This window comes from Nycticebus coucang, chromosome 7 (assembly GCF_027406575.1).
Source record: "Nycticebus coucang isolate mNycCou1 chromosome 7, mNycCou1.pri, whole genome shotgun sequence".
NCBI classification, from domain to species: Eukaryota; Metazoa; Chordata; class Mammalia; order Primates; family Lorisidae; genus Nycticebus; species Nycticebus coucang.
The window spans coordinates 93,325,845-93,345,134 of NC_069786.1; the positions used below are offsets into that span (position 1 = coordinate 93,325,845).

The 19,290-nt window shown below is 40.1% G+C and overlaps 1 protein-coding gene across 2 annotated transcripts in view; it reads right to left on the bottom strand.

Moving 5' to 3' along the window:
* The window catches only part of HECW2 (HECT, C2 and WW domain containing E3 ubiquitin protein ligase 2), a 404,230-nt gene that overhangs the window by 124,791 nt on the left and 260,149 nt on the right, over positions 1 to 19,290 (bottom strand). For both annotated transcript variants that reach the window (XM_053597578.1, XM_053597579.1), the window contains 2 exons: positions 15,390 to 15,497; positions 6,060 to 6,154 (listed from right to left, as the gene is read on the bottom strand). In XM_053597578.1, coding sequence (XP_053453553.1) covers positions 6,060 to 6,154; positions 15,390 to 15,497 — 203 coding nt within the window. The remainder of the gene's footprint in view (positions 1 to 6,059; positions 6,155 to 15,389; positions 15,498 to 19,290) is intronic.

The following is a 19,290-nucleotide window of genomic DNA, read 5'->3' on the forward strand; positions in this document are numbered from 1 at the left end:
TTAAATCTTTAACCCAGTGAGAGTCTATCTTACTTAATGGTGAAAGGTGTGGGTCCACTTTCAGTCTTCTACAGGTTGCCAGCCAGTTCACCCAGCACCATTTGTTAAATAGGGAATCTTTTCCCTACTGAATGTTTTTAATTGGCTTGTCAAAGATCAAATAATGGTAATTAGCTGGATTCATCTCTTGGTTCTCTATTCTGTTCCAGACTTCTACTTCTCTGTTTTTGTGCCAGTACCATGCGGTTTTGATTACTATCGATTTATAGTATAGTCTGAGGTCTAGTAGCGTGATTCCTCCTGCTTTGTTTTTACTTCTGAGTAATGTCTTGGCTATTTGAGGTTTTTGCTGATTCCATATAAAATGAAGTATTATTTTTTCAAGATCTTTAAAGTATGACAGTGGAGCTTTAATAGGGATTGCATTAAAATTGTATATTGCTTTGGGTAGTATGGACATTTTAACAATGTTGATTCTTCCCAACCATGAGCATGGTATGTTTTTCCATTTGTTAACATTTTCAGCTATTTCTTTTCTTAGAGTTTCATAGTTCTCTTTATAGAGATCTTTCACGTCCTTTGTTAGATAAATTCCCAAATATTTCATCTTCTTTGGCACTACTGTGAATGCGATAGAGTCCTTAACTGTTTTTTCAGCTTGACTATTGTTGGTATACATAACGGCTACCAATTTATGAATGTTGATTTTGTAACCTGAGATGCTGCTGAATTCCTTGATCACTTCTAAGAGTTTTTGAGTAGAATCCCTAGTGTTTTCCAGATATACAATCATATCATCTGCGAAGAGCGAAAGTTTGATCTCTTCTGCCCCATATGGATACCTTTGATCACCTTTTCTTCCCTAAGTGTGCTGGCTAAAACTTCCATTACAATGTTAAAAAGCAATGGAGACAATGGGCAGCCTTGTCTGGTTCCTGATCTGAGTGGAAATGATTCCAATTAAACTCCATTCAATATGATATTGGCTGTAGATGGCCTCTAGAAGTTTAAGAAATGTATACCAATTTTCTTAAGTGTTCTGATCATGAAGTGATGCTGTATATTATCAAAAGCTTTTTCTGCATCAATTGAGAGAATCATATGGTCTTTGTTTTTTAATTTGTTTATCTGCTGAATTATACTCACAGATTTATGTATATTAAACCAGCCTTGAGACGCTGGGATAAAACCGACTTGGTCATGATGTATAATTTGTTTGATGTGTTGCTGGATTCCGTTTGTTAGGATCTTGTTGAACATTTTTGCATCTATATTCATTAGTGATACTGGTCTATAATTTTCTTTTCTTGTTGGGTCTTTTCTTGGTTTGGGGATCGGGGTGATGTTTGCTTCATAGAACATGTTGGGTAGTCTTCCTTTTTTTAGATTTTGGAACAGGTTGAGTAGTATAGGTACTAGTTCCTCTTTAAAGGTTTGGTAGAATTCTGACGTGAAGCCATCTGGTCCCGGGCTTTTCTTTTTAGGGAGATTTTGTACAGTTGATGCTATTTCAGAACTTGATATGGGCCTGTTCAACATTTCCACTTGATTCTGGCTAAGTCTTGGAGGGTGACATGCTTCCAAGTGTTGGTCAATTTCCTTCAGATTTTCATATTTCTGAGAATAAAGTTTCTTGTAATATTCATTAAGGATTTTTTGAATTTCTGAGGAGTCTGTTGTTATTTCGTCTTTGTTGTTTCTGATTGATGAGATTAGAGACTTTCTTTTTTTCCTGGTTAGATTAGCCAAAGGTTTATCTATTTTATTGACCTTTTCAAAAAACCAACTTTTTGATTTATTGATGTGTCATATAATTCTTTTGTTTTCAATTTCATTTAATTCTGCTCTAATTTGGTTATTTCTTTTCTTCTACTGGGTTTGGGGTTGGAATGTTCTTCCTTTTCCAGTTGCTTGAGATGTCCCATTAAGTTGTTGACTTCCTCTCTTTCTGTTCCTGTGAGGAAGGCTTGCAGTGCTATAAATTTCCCTCTCAGGACTGCCTTTGCGGTATCCCAGAGGTTCTGATAATTCGTGTCTTCATTGTTATTTTGTTCCAAAAATTTGGCAATTTCCTTCTTAATCTCATCTCTGACCCAGCTATCATTCAGCAAAGGTTATTTAACTTCCATGTTTTTGTATGAGTATGCAGATTCCCGTTGTTACTGAGTTCAACAGAACAGAACAGAACACCTTTGCAGGAATTTGTTTCTGTCCCTGCTAAATTCCCCTGCAGAAGAGAAGCTGTTTTGAGTTCCCAGAGCCTGTGCCTCAGGCCCTGTTTTTGCTCTTGCAGGTTTGTATTTGGTTAGCTGTCAATTCTATCCACCTGTCTTCCTTTGTCTATAGGCTGACGATCCCCTGAGGGCCGGGTGCATCTTAGGCTCAGTAAAGCGGTCCTCTGGGTCAGTCCCACCCTGGGAACTCCCCAGCTCTGCGCATGCATTTCTAGTCCCCGAGCTCTACCCAGGCTGAACCACCTCAGGCAAACCCTTTACTCACGGTGACTGTATTTCCGTCCCAGATCTGTTCCCTGGTGGTTTCCACCTGAGAAGATGCCTGGCCCCCTCTGCTTGCCCAGGGAGACAGGGGTGTGACTTCAGAATATCGGAGTGAGCCCTGTTGTTGCCAAAAGAGGGCTGCTGCTCTACGCCTACGGGTACTGCTGCTCTGCTCCCATGTGGTTCCCTTTCAGCTGACCGTCCTCTCCTCACTCCCATGGGGCAGAATGATCACTGACCAGCTGCAGTTTAGGCCCTGTCCACACCCCTCGAGAAATCACCCAAGAATCTGGACTCCTGGGGTACAGGCCTCCAGACCTCAGCGTGAGAGTGGAGGAGAGTGCTGGGAGCTCAGAGTTGCAGGTAGAGAATATATACAGTTTTATACAGTTTTATGCCTGGCAGGAGAACACTGTGGCACCCTAGTAGGGAAGGTAGGTCCAGTTTTTAGAGGGTCTCTCCCATGGAGTATAGTGGGAGGACCTTTGAACTCTGCTCATTTATTTGTGGGGCACTCAGAGCCATTCTCATGGGGGAGGGGACTCCCATCCACTTGGTGATGGATTTTGAACCTTTTGTTTGTATCCTTGGGGTTGTAGCTTGCCTCAGCGCGGTTGATGTGCGTTCTTCAACCTTATCTCTTGATGCAGCTCTAGTCTACCAGGTTACTTGCTAAATCTCTGTCCTTTTAACTCTCCTTCTGGACGGGAGCCTCTGTGGAAAGCTGGCTTCTTGACTCTGCCAAGCCATCTTGACTCCGCCCCCTGAGAGAGAAGTTTTTAAATAAACTCTCTCCACACACTCATGCCAGGAAAACCCAAAAGCAACAATGTCAACCAAGTACTGAAACAATACATGGTAGTGAGTGATGGCAGCTTTAATCTCTCCCTGAAGCCAAAGGATTTCCTGTTCCAAGTGTCTGAGACACATACTGCTGTGTACTCTGATGAATGACAATGACGTCAAAATACAAATGACAGAGAAGTCACAATTTTTCTTTTTTTTTTTTTTTGTTCTTGATTCATTGTAAAAGGATATGTGAGAAGGATACCACATGATTAGGATGGAAGTTCATTTTCTTCTCTGGAGAGTTTGCCAGTTACTTCTTCCAGGTCTATTCTTTGATTTGGTCGTGGTATAATCCTACACTGTGGGCTTTGTGAATATCAATGTTATCAATTAGTAATGATAATTAAACGCTTGTCATATTCCTAGGTGGCCATCATGCTAGTATAGAAATATAATGCTCACCCCCAAATGAGGTGCCCATGTGGCAAAGACTTTTTGTTTTGGATATAGACCAAACTGTCTCCATCTTGGTCAGAAATATATTAACCTCCAATCCCGCTAGTCAGTCCTTGAAGCAAAAAGTACTATTCTGATTGCCGGTGCATATCTATGATACTTTTAAGGTGTTCTAAAACCTGTCTACAGTGAATTAATTATCCCCAAACTATCCACAGGCTTTGACATAGTGATCTCAATACAACATCAAAGGAAGTAAATCAATGTTCACCAGACTGTAAACACCCACGGCCTTCAATATCTGGATATTGAAACTGCTCAAGTCTAAAAAAGTCCGAGTCTAGAAATGTTTAATTATGTTTGGAAGCTATGATCTAATTTCACACACAATGAATTTTTCAAAAGTTTTATGCTAAACAGCCTCACTCTTCTAATTTTGTAACATAATCTTTTTAGAATATTAACTAGAGTGAAGTCCATGCCAGAGCTTACTGTGTGACATCGCAGATGTTGTAATTAACAATTATTAATCTCTTAGTGATCTTCAAAGTCTCGGATAGTAAATACGGGCTAATCTTTTATATCCTGTACTATGTTTGCCACAATGAGAACTGCAATATAATTTTATTTTATTTTATTTATTTATTTATTTTTTTTGTAGAGGCAGAGTCTCACTTTATAGCCCTCGGTAGATTGCCGTGGCCTCACACAGCTCACAGCAACCTCCAACTCCTGGGCTTAAGCGATTCTCTTGCCTCAGCCTCCCGAGTAGCTGGGACTACAGGCGCCCGCCACAACGCCTGGCTATTTTTTGGTTGCAGTTTGGCCAGGGCTGGGTTTGAACCCGCCACCCTCGGTATATGGGGCCGACGCCCTACTGACTGAGCCACAGGCGCCGCCCTGCAATATAATTTTAATGTGAGCAGAGTGCTTAGATGTTGAGGACTTTGCACACACTGTTCCCTCTGCCTGAAGTGCTCTTCCCACCCCTTTACCTGTGCAGTTTCTGTTCATCCATAAGACCGTCCCTCTGACATGCCCTCTTCAGGGACGCCTTCCATGACTTTCCTGATCAAGACAAAACCTACTACATAGTACGTGCTCTCCTCGCCCCATTCACACCCCCCATAAAATTATCACCCAAATAATTACAATTTGCCTGATGTCTCTCTCTTCCACCATACCAGTGAGATTAATGACTATCTTTTCCTCATCATTTCACCTGTAGCAGTGGCACAATGTCTAGTACTTAGCAGTTCGACTGAATAAATGAAAGGGGAAGAGAGCTTGATACAGAGGCACAGGTGCCATCAGAGACAACAGAGGGTGGGCCTAGACAATTTCAAACTGCCATCTGCAGAGATTGCTCTCTGAATTTCAGCCTGACCACTTACCAATTTACTGTTCCCCAAACTGCAAGTATTTATAAATATTTGTCCACACACACACACAGATTCTATGTTACAGGAGTCAGTATGTTTTTACTATGTTTGCATGACCTTAATGGACTAATAAAAACTGCAATGATTTATATCTCTTAGATTCTAAAATCTACCCCAAACTACCTGATTCCAACCACCTATGTGCAGTGGAGCCATATATTGTGAGACTGTTAGATTCTAAAAAAAAAAAAAAAAATCCCAAAATGGTCAAAAATAATCCTTAGGAAAGTATCACATTGGAAATGGACATGCTTTCTTTCAAAAGTACAAAGCAACCAGTTTCCTCCGGAAGTAAATTAGATATCTGTTTCTCCAACTGAGAGACTGATAAATTGGTTGCCATTGAGTAGCCCTGTTTTACAAAAAGTATGCGCAGTACCTTTGGGCTCCAGATCCCAACTTAGCATTGAGAAGGATCGGCGCTAAGACCTCCCAAGGAAAGAGTGCATTTATGACTCCCAGCTCACACCCTCTTTGGGGCAAAAGCTCTTGAGTTGACTGTCAGGTAGAATCGCCCACTATTAAAATGGCTAAAATTCATATTAAGATGCAACACTACTGCTTCCTACTGACTGGCCACCCAGACTAAGTTTAAAACCTTCCACGGTGGGCACTCGCTCTTGGCTGTAGGAGTGGGCTCCCTGCTCTATGCAGAACTGTTATAAATCAAACCATACTTTTTCCACAGATTTGGACCAGCGATTTGGTTTTGCCAGTCTTGTAAGTTATTTCCTTTCCTAAAACAGCACCCACGCTGTTTAAATGTGTTTCCTTTTTCATTGTTCCTCATAACGCTGTCAGGCCTGCATGGGCAAAAATAGAAGTCATGTCCCTGCATGGGTCTCAGGAGGAAGCTGGTGACGAGGGCACTCACCATCACAGCGGGGTTCTTCACCGTGATACAGGGGGTCGTAGCTCGCAGGGCTCCACTAATGCCGTGGTAGTATTTAAAACAGATTTTTATCTCCGCTGTAAAGCAATTAGAGAAAAACAACAACTTACACACTGAAACAACTCACTTAGGGATCAGCTGAAGAACTGCACCCTACAACCTCTCAGGCAACCCTACTCATTACTCTGTGAATTGACACTTCTTTTCAAATCAGAGGCAATAGATTATTCCAATTCCTGTTTGATTTGCTGTGCTTCTCTGAAACTTTCTAAAACCATAGACATATCAGAAAATGATGCATGAAAACAACAAAATAGAAATAGTTTACTGAGGTGTTCCAGGATGTGCCAGACACAACGTTAGGTCTCTCATCCGTGTTGTTATTTAACCCTCACGTCACCCTTGAGAGGCAGAATCTCTTGTCCCCATATTACAGATGAGATGTTGAGGTTTGCTGCAGGTCAAACAGACAGGGAATGAGCGAATGAGGACTCAAACCCAGCCTCACTCATAACCTCTACAATATAGACAGACTTCAGCTCGCTGTGAATGGAAGTAGAGAAAACGGCAGTCTAACAAAGTATGGAAGTATGCGGGAGCAGGTTCTCCAGTGACAGGGTCTGGAAATCTATATTATCTTAAATTTCCAAGTTACTTAAACACATCCATGGACAGGGATCAAATCTAGGAATAACTGATATCTATATATATATTTCTTCTTTCTATATATATCTCACAGCACGTGAGAATCCATACATTTCATAACATGTTCTGATAATTTTAGCTCGATAGAGAGCAATATCAATGCCAAGTGTGGTTTTGGAAACTAACTACAATTCCAAAACACATGAAGCCAAAGTGTGTCAAAGATGAACCCACACTCTCTGGAATTCCTCGGTACACAGAGCATCTGAGTCAGTGTAGTGTCACCGCAAGCCGCAGTTTTCCCAGGGCTTGTTCTGTATAGGTAGTGACGCTGCTGACGGGGGGGCCCCTAAGCAGCATCCTGAGCTCCAAGAGGGAGCTCCTCTCTCAGCTGAGTCACCTGGATTATTAACCGGGGGGGGGAGGGGTTCCACGTATTTCCCCACAGATGGTAATCTTCCCATGACTTTCTGACTCTACTGAACAGCCTCCTACAGAGTATTTGGTTTCTTTATTCTAAGAGAAAGATACAGTAACTACAGAAAAATCCTCTTCCAGGAGGAAGGATCATTACAAGAGGACCACTGCACTCTTCCTATCAAGGACCAAACACTGCATCTCAGAAAAAGTTCTGTCGTGGGGTAAAACATGGAGTCCTTCCTTTAGGTACACTAAGGTCTACCCAATAACATAATTTAATTAGCATCACCAGGCAAAATATTTTTACTATGTACCCACCGCAATACACGGCCAGCACTGTGCTGGACAGTACAAGGGAATCAGGAAAGGTTTCTGGTCTGCAGGTGTTTCGTGGTGTAGCTGCTGAGAGGACAATCACAGGCTCAACAAAGTACAAGATACACACTAAAAAGAGAGAGCACCAGATAGGAAAGCGCAGAGACCCAGAGGATTAGCGAGGTCACGATGGAGTCGGAAAGGCATCACGGAACAAGAACGTCTTAGGGATGAGGGATGGGAAGGATGACCCTTAGGGAGGGTTGGGGGAGGACGAGGAAAGGCAGGGAGGCAGGAACGAGCGCGCTGGGTTTCAGGAACAGCGAGATGACGGGGGGCGGGAATCCTAGCTTGACTATTCTTTTGCGTGTTCATGGATTTCACGAACACTAACACGGGGGTTTAGTTACTTCTGAAATAGTAATAGCTGCATATATCTAAGCAAACCACCCTCCCACTAGCTTTCTTCCAAGACCAATAGCACATAGTCCACAAGTACAAACCCAAGCAGCGCGCACAAGGACTCTCAAAACAGAACGAAGCTCGGTGACATGCGTGAAGGTTGAGTTCTGTGGGCACGAGCTCATTGGTATCATGCTCTGAATGCCAGGGAACCTGCAGTCCCTGACTCTGCTGGCAGCAGCACCTCACCCATCAAATCAATGGTGAGTGAGTAGCAGTCACTTTTTAATAAAGAGAAGTACATTTTTATAAGACATCTTCCTCTAACTCCTTCTCGAGTTAGGATTCCATCTGCTGTTTTCTGATGCTTTTGATAGTTAGCTAGGTAACAGACTGAGACCAAAAAATAATGGTTCCTGCTTATTTTTATTTGGAGGATGTCAATAACCAGGCCTGCTTTGCCAGCTGACCCTTTTGAGGAGTTGTTTTGTTCCTTGATATAACAAAAATCTCCAATCCATGCAACCAAATAGAATTCCTGAAACTATACACGTACAATCAATTTATTCTGAATTTCATAAAAACAAATTTTGTGAGCAATATTACAAAAAACACTGCAGAGCTATGTTGCAGAAGTGCAAAGCCAGGTATACAGATCACCCATTACAAAACCACAGAGAAAAACTGTCCTGGACAGAACTGGGAGTTGTCTGTGCCTGGATGGAAGACCAGCCGGCTCTTTGAATAGAACAGCAGTGAAGATTCCTGCCCCTTCAAATACAGGAATGCTTCATTCCAAGTGGGAGTTTTCATCTACAAATATTACTTAGTGTCTTAGGAAGTCATGAAAGACTTTAAAAAGCATAACATTTTAAACAAAAATTGAAAAATGCAGCTCTCTCCCTTACTCAGGGGGACTTTGCTCTGAGTGAGGGACAGAGGTGCACTGTGGTTAATGTGCTTGGACAGCCTGGTCATTCAAAGGGGTAGCTGAAAAGAATATTCAAAAGGGTAGAAGAGGGGCGTTGGTGCCCAGGTGCCTGGGCATCTATTGCAGCTAAAATGTGTAACCTCTAACTGCAAGAGGAAAAAAAAAAGCTATTCCTGAGAAACAGATCCAAGGGCAGGTGGAAACCAGCACAAGCCTAGTGACAGAGCCTCCCCTGAGGGAGAAGCCCAGCTCCCAAGCCAGGGAGATGAGGAATATGGACCAAGGAGCAATGAGTGATCCCATCTTCCCTAGACGGTATGGCAGGGAACATCTCAGATCATAAATGCGTGTGAGAGAGAGACAGACAGACAGGAGAAGGGCAAGGCTGCCCTGGTTGATTAAGTTATAAGGACCTGCTGTTGGCTGAGCACAGGAGTGACATCTTCTCCTCCTGAGGTCTCTGCAGAACAGCCTGAAGCTAGTCATGGGTCATGGAAATACACTGGCCCCTTTCAATAATCTTCAGGATACCCAAAAATAAAAATTTGATGTGCTCTAAGTGCTTTGCAAGACATAGGAGCCCCTTTACTTTCAATTTTTTAGCCTACTAACTTTCACAAACACAAAGAAAGACATCTCCAGGGCAGTACTATGCCTGCTCCACCTCCCCCACAGAAAAGGGAGCAGGGTGTGATCTTTCATGAGACGTCACTTTGGACTTACCACAGGGCAGCCTGGGGAGGCAGGAGGGACTTTGAACAGTGTTGAGTCACTTAAATCTGTTCTTAAATAAAAGCGTGCCTGAAAGTGTGTGATTCTGACTTGGTGTGTTAAAGCAATTGCTCTACTATCCATGTAAAAGAAGAACATATTTCTGGGTTTGGATATGGATAGAATTTGTCCAGATAGATAACTTGATGCTGGTAACAGTGGTTGCCTTCCGGGTGGCACAAAATTGGGAAGACATTTACTCTCTCTTTCTGTATTTTTTTTTTAACATTATACTCTTTTCATATATTACCTATTCAAAATTATTTTTTTAAAGCAATCTCAAGTCAGATTAATCCTAGGCATTTATATAAGGGTGCATTTCAAGCTCTCTCTGAAGAAAAGTTCTTCAGACCACTCCATGTAAGAAATGGTTTTGCCTCAAAGACCAGGCTTTGGTCCATCACTCTAAATAGCGACAAGATTCAGGGAGGCAGTGGTTAACAGCTTGTTTCTATTTAGAAAGTCTGGATTTTTTCCAAGTTTCTAGAAGCTGAATATTTTGAACCATAAAGATAGATGGAATATAAATGTCTTTCTTCCTTTAATCATCTCTGTTTCACTTAAATAGTAGAATAATCTTTTAAAAAATCAAGCTAATTGCAGTTTATTCTAAAACATAATTTTAAGCATTGCTCTATGTTTTTTTATTGAACTCTTAATATTATGGTTCCTATTCACAGCTCTTTTATTTAGAGGACACAAATTGTAAAAGAGTAAAACACATTTTAATCCTCATGCTTTTGAGGAAATTTGCCCATGTTCCCTGTGACATGCTCACTTTTCATGAGTAGGTGACTAGAAGTTGTCTTCTCTTTAACAAGGGCTAATAATGGAGCCTGAAATAGCCAGGCTTTCCTTTGCTAAAGGTAGGAAAACAATGAAAATACAAGAACCAGTATAAATGTGGCAGGAACCTAACAGGACTAGAGAAGTAACTAAACCCAAAATATAAAGTATAAGGATGAAGAAAGAAAAAGCATCTCTGGGGCAAAAAGACTCTTCTGATGTTGGTGGGAAGGGGCTTGAGAATAGTGAAGGTGAGAGTAGGGGATTTTATCATAAAAATAAAAGAGTGAGGATACCCTGTCTCCTGCAAACAAAAAGCCATTCATACACATGTATTTTGGCAAGGCACCAACCTGAGTGCCACTCAGAGATGAGACTGTCTCTCATATTTGCCATTTGTACCTCTAAATATTTTTTCTAATCCTATATCTACTTACCAGGACTGAGACTTGCAAATATGTGAAATTCCTATATAATTTATACAAATGTCAAGGTTTTGCTATTTTCCTTAATGATCACAAAGCAATTCAGTGCCTAGTAATGTAGAATTAAGTTTACTATTTCTAAGCTCACTCATTGATCCAGGATTTAGTGAGTGCTTAGAATAATATTATGCACAAAGTTGACATTCCGTACATATTTCATGATAGACGAGATAGATGGGGGCGGCACCTATGGCTCAGTGAGTAGGGCACCAGCCCCATATACCAAGGGTGGCAGGTTCGAACCCAGCCCCAGCCAAACTGCAACAAAAAATAGCCTGGTGTTGTGGAGGGCGCCTGTACTCCCAGCTACTCAGGAGGCTGAGGCAGGAGAATTGCCTAAGCCCAAGAGCGGGAGGTTGCTGTGAGCTGTGATACTACAGCACTCTACCAAGGGTGACAAAGTGAGACTGCGTCTAAAAAAAAAAAGAAAAAGAAGAAGAGATGGATGGATGGAAAGAGTAAAGAAAGAACAAAAAGCAGATATGAATGAACGAATGACCATGATTTAGAAGGACTACATAGAATAAAATAGATACCTTGGCATGCCAAGAGAACTTTGAAACCTCCTCAATTTGAAAACTCAATAATTCATACTGCACGGATGTCCCATTCAGCTTCTCTGAGCGTAAGCTCACTTGAAGAATAGTTGACAGTCTCATGACAAGTAAGTACAGATGAAGCTGATTCTTCTCTCAAATGCCTAGGTAGGTCATCTACACACACTTATACCTATCTTTGAACCTATCTTTGTCCTTTGAATTCAATCAAGTAGGCCTAGTAACAAGGTAAGTCTGAGCCACCTGCCTCTTTTGAGGATTTACAAACTAGCCAAAGCCATCTTACATTCGCAAATAGCCTAAGTAGCGCTCAAATCCAGGTTTGCCCTGCAATATGAATAGATCAATTTTCAGAGAATTTTACTTTGTTAGAACTTCTGATGAGCTAACGATCAACAAATTTTCTTTGTAAAGATATAAGTTAAAGTTTTAAAGACTGTATGTTTTCAATGTCAGAGGTGGAAAATGTATTAGAAGCTGTCTAACCACCCACCACCCCCAATTTTTTCTAAAGTTCCACACCATCAGCTCCAGAGAGTCAAACAAAATTTCATGATGCTGTAAAGTCCCCTTAAGAATGCTCTAGCCAGACATTGGGCTTAAAACAAAGGAACAGAAACAAACCAACAACAAAAAAAGAAAACCATGGCTTTATTTCTCAGCACTGATACAGACATCATTTTTTTGTTTTTTTTTCTTACATTGCAAGGGTAGGGATGTATATTTGGGGGACACATTCTGATTTATGAAGATAGACGTATTTTAAATTCCCGTCAACTTAGACTACCTTTCTGACTCCTTAAAAAAATATATTACTGAATATTTCCAGTTTTATCATTACACTACATAACACTCCCAATTTTATGTGTGAAGAATTAAGGTGGAAATGCTAAATTAAAGGAGAAAAGAAAAAGGAAAAAAGCCTACTCTTTTCTTCATTCCCAAATCCTCGCTTCAGTGCCGAGCTAGTATTCTATTAAATACTAGGGAGAGATGTGGAGAAATCATTTATCAAGACAGAGATATTCACAACAGCTTAATTAGCCTGTACACTGTGACTCTCGAACACATTTGGGGGCAGAAAGAAAATCAATCAGAGCAAATGGGATACTCTGTAAATGTTTTTTTTTTTTCCTCACATAATATTCCAAATTATAGAAGCATATGATACTGACTTCTTCCCAGGTGTTCTATAAGCCCTATAATATAAATCTGCACACCCCATCAATAGGCAATAATTACTAGCAACCTCCAGCATTTTGTAACCAACAGGAAGGTGGTTTTTGCCTTTTCCCCTGAAGTTCAGTACCAAAATTTCTCAGCTAGATCAGCTTCATAAAACCTGCGAACTTTTCAGAGGAGCAATCACATTGTAAGTAAAAGCAGCTATTTCCCATTCCATTTCCCCACATTCTTTTATCAGTTATTTTCCTCAATTCTTAGATATGATATCCATGACAGCTGGGTCAATTTTGGGAAGTAAAGAAAAGGAGAAATAGGTAAGAAAAACAAATCACCCATAATTACACCTCTCAGAAACAACTCTTGCTCACATGTTGGCAAATTTCTTTCCAAATAGTTTCCTATAGACTATGCAATTAGCTGGGCTTCTGCTGTTATGTATCTGCTCTCCCCCACCTCTCTTTTTGCTATATCATGAACATTTTCCCTCCAAAACTATCTGTAATTTAAGGTTTAAAGAAAGAGTTCAGCCAGAAAATTGGCCTATGGAAATAAGACATTCCTTAGGAGGCAGAGTAGGATTAGAGAAAGTTTTAGAATGCTGACCTACCCACTTCAGGAAAGTAGAAGAAATTGTCACATGCCTTAATAAAAATCCAAAGTAACAGACATTAAACTTTTAAAATAACTTATTAAGGTAAAGAAATGATATATACTTCAATAGAGATATGCTTGTAGCAGGTTTCCATTTAATCAAACTTTTACTTTACATCCCTAATTATCAGAGAACTGCAAATCAGAATCACTCTGAGACATCACCCAACCCCAGTGAGAATAGCACACATCACAAAATCCCAAAGTTGTAGATGCTGACACAGATGTGGAGAGAGTGGAACACTTTTAAACTGCTGGTGGGACTGCAAACTAATACAGCCTCTTTGGAAGGAATCCTCAAAGAACCTCCCATCTGATCCTGCAATCCCATTACTAGCCATCTACCCAGAAGAAAAAAAAATCAATTTATCATAAGAACATTTGCACTAGACTGTTTATTGCAGCTCAATTTACAATTGCCAAGATGTGGAAACAATATAAATGCCCATCAATTGAGGAATGGATCGACTAACTGGTATATGTGTACCATGGAATACTATTTGGCCCTAAAAAATGGGGACTTCACATATTTTGTATTAACCGGGGTAGAGTTTAAACACATTCTTTTTAGTAAAGTATCATAAGAACGGAAAAGCAAGTGTCCAATGTACTCAATACTAATATGAAGCCAATAGACAATCTAATACACATCCACATAAGAGAAAAATTCAATTCAATTCAAGTTGGGGGCAGGGGAATGAGGGATAAGAGAGAGGGGAGGAGGGGGAGAGACTGGTGGGCTCCCACACAATAGGCACAATGTAAGGGTATGTGGCACACTTCTTGGATGTGGGACACAACGACAAGAGAGACTCTACATAATAAATGCAAACCTTGTAACCTCATTGTTTGCACCCTCATATTAATTTGAAGTTAAAAAGCTTTTATTTTAAGGCTTAATAAGTACAACCCTGGAGTATTAGTATCCACACTCCCTCTCTCGTATTAAATCTTTTGCATACAGGAATCTTAATGCTCACACAGAGCTCAACAACACAGGAACACTTTAACTGCTCATTTTTCTCTACAGTAAGGAAAAATAAATTCTATAAATGTAGATGTTAACCTGGACCAATTAGTAAATCACTTACTCATTCATCAATCTTTCTATTTCACAAAAATGTACTGAGTATTGATATTATTAGTGGCAAATGCAAATAATCTGCTTCACCCAAAATAAAAAGAGATGAGATATTTCGGTGAAACAAGTACTACCTATAAGCATTTGAATTCACAAATAGATATAACATTGGATTAACAGGGCAATGGTTGAGTTATCTGTACCAATTTCTCATTCCTAAGGAGCTGACCTTCGTAACAGTATGCCCAGATTATCTTCATCAACATCTTGTAAACACTGGGACCCAAATGTAAAGTTATTCTGTTGCTGGCAAAAATAATAATGAAGTATTCTAAAGACCAATAAAATTCTTAAATTAATGGAAATCTTGAATTATTCCTTTTGCTTCCTAAAATTAATATAAATATTACAAATGTAAATATAAAGGTATATAAAAATATGTAATGATTAAAATACCCATACATTCATAAGGTGTATGTTAATATATGTACTGTCTATTTTGATATATATTTTTTATGTATGTACATGTATATATTTACACGTGTGCATATATAATATACATATATGTATATATATATATGGGATTTGTTCCAGGAGCCCTGTGCATACCAAAGTCCGTGGATAGTCAAGTCCTTTACATAAAACATAGTAGTATTTGCAAATAACTTTTGCCCATCCTCCAGTATAATTTAAATTATCTCTAGACTACTTACGATACCTAATACAATGTAAATCTTATGTAAATAGTTATTATATTATATTATTTAGAGAATGATGATTTTTTTAAAGTGCATACATGCTAAGTACAGATGCAACCATCCTTATATTTTTACATTTTGAGTATTTCTGATCTATGGTATAGAGGGCCAACTGCATACTTGCACACATTTTTTTTTTCAAAATATGTGAACAATGTTTAATGAGCATTTTCCAAAACAATAAATTCTCCAGCATCAGTTGACATGGCATAAATATGTAAATCCAAGCCAAAAACTTTTAAAATAATATTCAAAAAGATCCAGAGAATTCTGCATACTTCGGCAATGTTTAACGATAAGCTATGTTACACACTCAGGTACTTACGTTCCATGAAATAGGGCCCAGGCTCAATTCTCCATACAATTTGCCCTTTTTGTGTTCCAGTCACACCCCTGTTTTTAGAATCCCAGAAGTTGGCTGGAGAATTTTCATCTGAAAAAGCCAAAGAAACACTTTTCAGTTTAACGATAACTTGTCTTTCCATGGCTTGAAGACTAATAGAAGTCCTAAAACAAATGGAAAAAGATGAAGAAGAAAATAGTGATGAGCACTATTCTTATTGACAGCATCTCCCTCAGCTTCTCCACCTGCATTTATGTGAAAGACGGAGAAGGGGAGGAGAGAAGATGGGGAGGAAAGAAGATGACGGGGAGGAAAGCATCTTTGGGCACGGCCAGGGTGGTCAATGTTGCCAAAAGACGAAACTGCAAAGAACAAAGGGTAAAATTGCTGCAGCTTCAGCAATGAGCTGACTTATGAGAAAGGAGTTGGGTACACTTCCACCTGTAAAATCCTTTATAAAAAGCAAAGGAAAAGCAAGCCTGGGAGAATATAATAGAACTATATAATAGAATATAATATAGAGAATATAATAGAACAGTGTTTCAGGAACACAAACCAAGTCATCACATCTGCAAGGACGGTGTTTTGCAAAAGGCCAACAGCAGTAGAGCTTGAGACAAGACGAGAAAAGGAAAAAGAGAGCACTTAGGTTTCTGTGTGGAAATAGGGTAGAAAGGACAGTGTCCCTCCCATTCTACCCCCACCCCACAAAAACTGGCATGGAAGCAGCACTTTCCAAGCTTTCTGACCCCGTGGCACAAAGAAAATGGTAATGTTTGCAGGGCACATTAGCGTAAACTGAAGCCATGCTTACAACCTGAGATGACGGGCAAAGATCCTCGGCTCTGGCTTCCTCAGGCTCTGCCCCCACACCCTGAAGTCCCAAGGCTTGGATTCATACACTACAATCTGTGCACATCACACTAGGTTGGAAGCTCTGTCTTAGGGGCCTAGAATAGAAAATGAAAACTAGAAAACATGAAAAAGAGACCATGCAGATTTTTCTAGGAACATTAAAAATTATACAGTGACACTGGCTCTCGAAATCCAATGTACGAGCCTCATTCGTTTCCTCAAATCCCTTTCCTGGGAGGAAAGCTTAAGAATACACCACAACTGACAGTTGGAATAAAACCGATGGGGTAAGGTAAGAGGCTGCAAAAGGAAGATGAAAGAGAGGTCCCAAGCCCCCGAAACAGTCCTGAGAAGAAAAACCTTTCTTCTCTTGAAAATGAAAGAAACAAAAAGTGGGTCAAGTGAGGGTCAGCAGGATTTCTCTCTGCGGTTGTTCCTGGGGCCCACAATATGAGCCCCTATAGTTTCATCATAGTGAAAAGCCAAAGAACTTTGGGAAGTGTAGTCCTTCCACGCCACTTGCATTTAGCACATTATTAAATCAAAGGTTCTTTATTGGGAAAGGCCAGTAAACAGCCACTACTCTTTCTAAGCATGGAAAGACACAACCCACTTAGGGCATCACTTCCTCTCCCAGACAAACAACATAAGCAAACAACTCTGTTCCATCACAGAAATATAACCTGGACACTGATATTTAGAAAATACTCAGGTAATTGCTTAAAACTGGGTTTAAAAGATATCATGTGTCTCCTCAGGGTAGGCTCTGCTCACTAAGATTGTGCTTCTTCCTTGCCAACCAATCACCTATTTTGTTCAAGGCAACCCTGTGTCCAATTAAAATACCTCTCTAGAATCCCTTGCAGCTAAGGGTGGCATGTGGTTTAGTTCTGACCAGAGAGGTGTAAGTGGAAGTCTCCAGGTGAGACCCCCAGGAAAACTGTTATTTTCCTAATAAGAAAACAATAGATTCAGCATCCCCCTATTCTCGGATGACAGCCACATGCTAAAGAGAGAACAGCAAGAAGTGAGAAGCAATCAGGATGATTCATTGAACCACCTGCCTTCAGGCTTCTTGCTACCCAGGAAAAAAAACAATTCCTATTTGGTTGAGCCTTTACCTGCAACTGAACAAATATACCCACCAGTCAAAAAAGTGCTCAATGATTTAGACTCATCATTCCAGGCTCAACCTGGAATCCCCAAGTTTGCAGCACTGTTCCAAGCTGAGCAACAAGGGCAGCTGCTTTACTTTCTGAAAGTTACTTTAATGCGCAGAGCTGCTTGGATGGGGACAGAGAATCTCAGATTTTCACATAAAAATTTATTTATTCGTCACCTGGAGGGCACAGAAGGCTGAACCCTGAACAAAACAGAACACAGGAATAGGGGTAAAAGGTTTCCACTAATTCAAAATCTGTTAAACAAAAAAAAAAAAGCTATGAGTATGGGAAATTTACTGAAAATACTATTTTAACAGTTTTCTCTTGAGGCCTCAGGAAAGATGCCCTGGTATCTAATCTGGTTTTAAGGAGCACGCGCTAGGATCACTATGATAAAAAGCAACAGTAAGAAAATTGCACTTGTTAATGTGACCTTGCTGTGAGACTGTTTTGCACTTCTAACATTATTAATTTTTTCCTCTCAAAGCAATCAATTCAGCCAAACTGAATATATACTTCTGACACAGCATCTTTGGGAATAAGGGACTATAGATGGTTAGAGAAAGGAAGGGTGGTAGGAGAATGAGAGGAATTATTGTAAGAGGTCTGAGCTCTGCACGGAGGGCTTGACACAATTCTGTACATGTTCCCTAGAAGGGAGTTGAACAAAAACCCAGTGCTGGCATCTCTCATTCGAAGAGGGACACTACTGCCTCTTTGCAAATCACTTTCACCCTGAGAGAGCAATGCTGCATTACCTGAATATTCTTGCTTAGTTTCAGAAGTGGGAAATAAGGGAGAAGAAGCATTGTATGCTCCCCCTCCAGATCCTTTCCCAGGAAAGAGGCCTAGAGTTAAGTGTTCGATTCACTCACCAGCTCACGTGGGTTGGGATAAACTGTATATCCCTGACTTAATTCCTTTTAGTTGGTTCATAAGCCACATGGAAAATTCCATTTGGTTCAATTTATGATACTCAAAGGGATAAAAGTTTGCCCCTTGATGCTAAATGTCTAAGATGTACCATAAGTATTTAGGTTCGCACAGAACACAGAAGTCCCGTATATGACAAGAAATTGGTCAAATTGGGATGAAGAGGTAAAGAGCACAAGCTTGATGGGGCCTGTTCTGATTAAAGCCAAGCAGTGCTTGTCAAGTAGGAGATATCCAGGATGATTAATTTCTGGTTATTCTAGATTGAAATTTTTCTTTGATGACATTATATTTGTATCCTTGGCAGATATTAACACTTCTGCCATTGAGTGGCAGCTACTCTTAATGGCCAATATAAAGTCCTTAGAAATAAGTCAGAACAGGGGCCCAGGGTTCAAGTTGTTTTGAAATGACCACACAAGCTCCATCGCTCCTGGCATTCCTGCTGCAGCTAGCAGAGACCTGCCTCGCCATGCTGAGGAAGGCCCAAACAACTGATTCCTTTCCTTTGTTCTAAGAACACTAATTTTAATTGGTCCTCCAAATTAAATTTTTTTTCTTTAGGTTAAGTTCACACCTTTGTTTGGATTGCAGTCAATTTTAGTCCAGGCCAAGAATACTTTTACAGTGACAGCATTTCTCCGATCAGGTCTATTTTTCATGGATTTTCAGAGACAAAATATTGTTTCCTGGACTGTAGGAACTATTTTTCTTTACCCTCATTTAACATCTACAATTAATGATTTGGTCTTTAAAAACGACCCTACGCCCCAGTAAGAACAGTCACTGAATATAAAATCATTAACAAAGGAAGGATTCTAAATCCTCTAAAGTATCATAAAGAAGTAATTATAAATCTATTTCTTACTTTAACTGGGTAAAGGTTCCAAAAGATCAAGAGAAATGCCACTGGTCTTTAAAACAAATTGTCC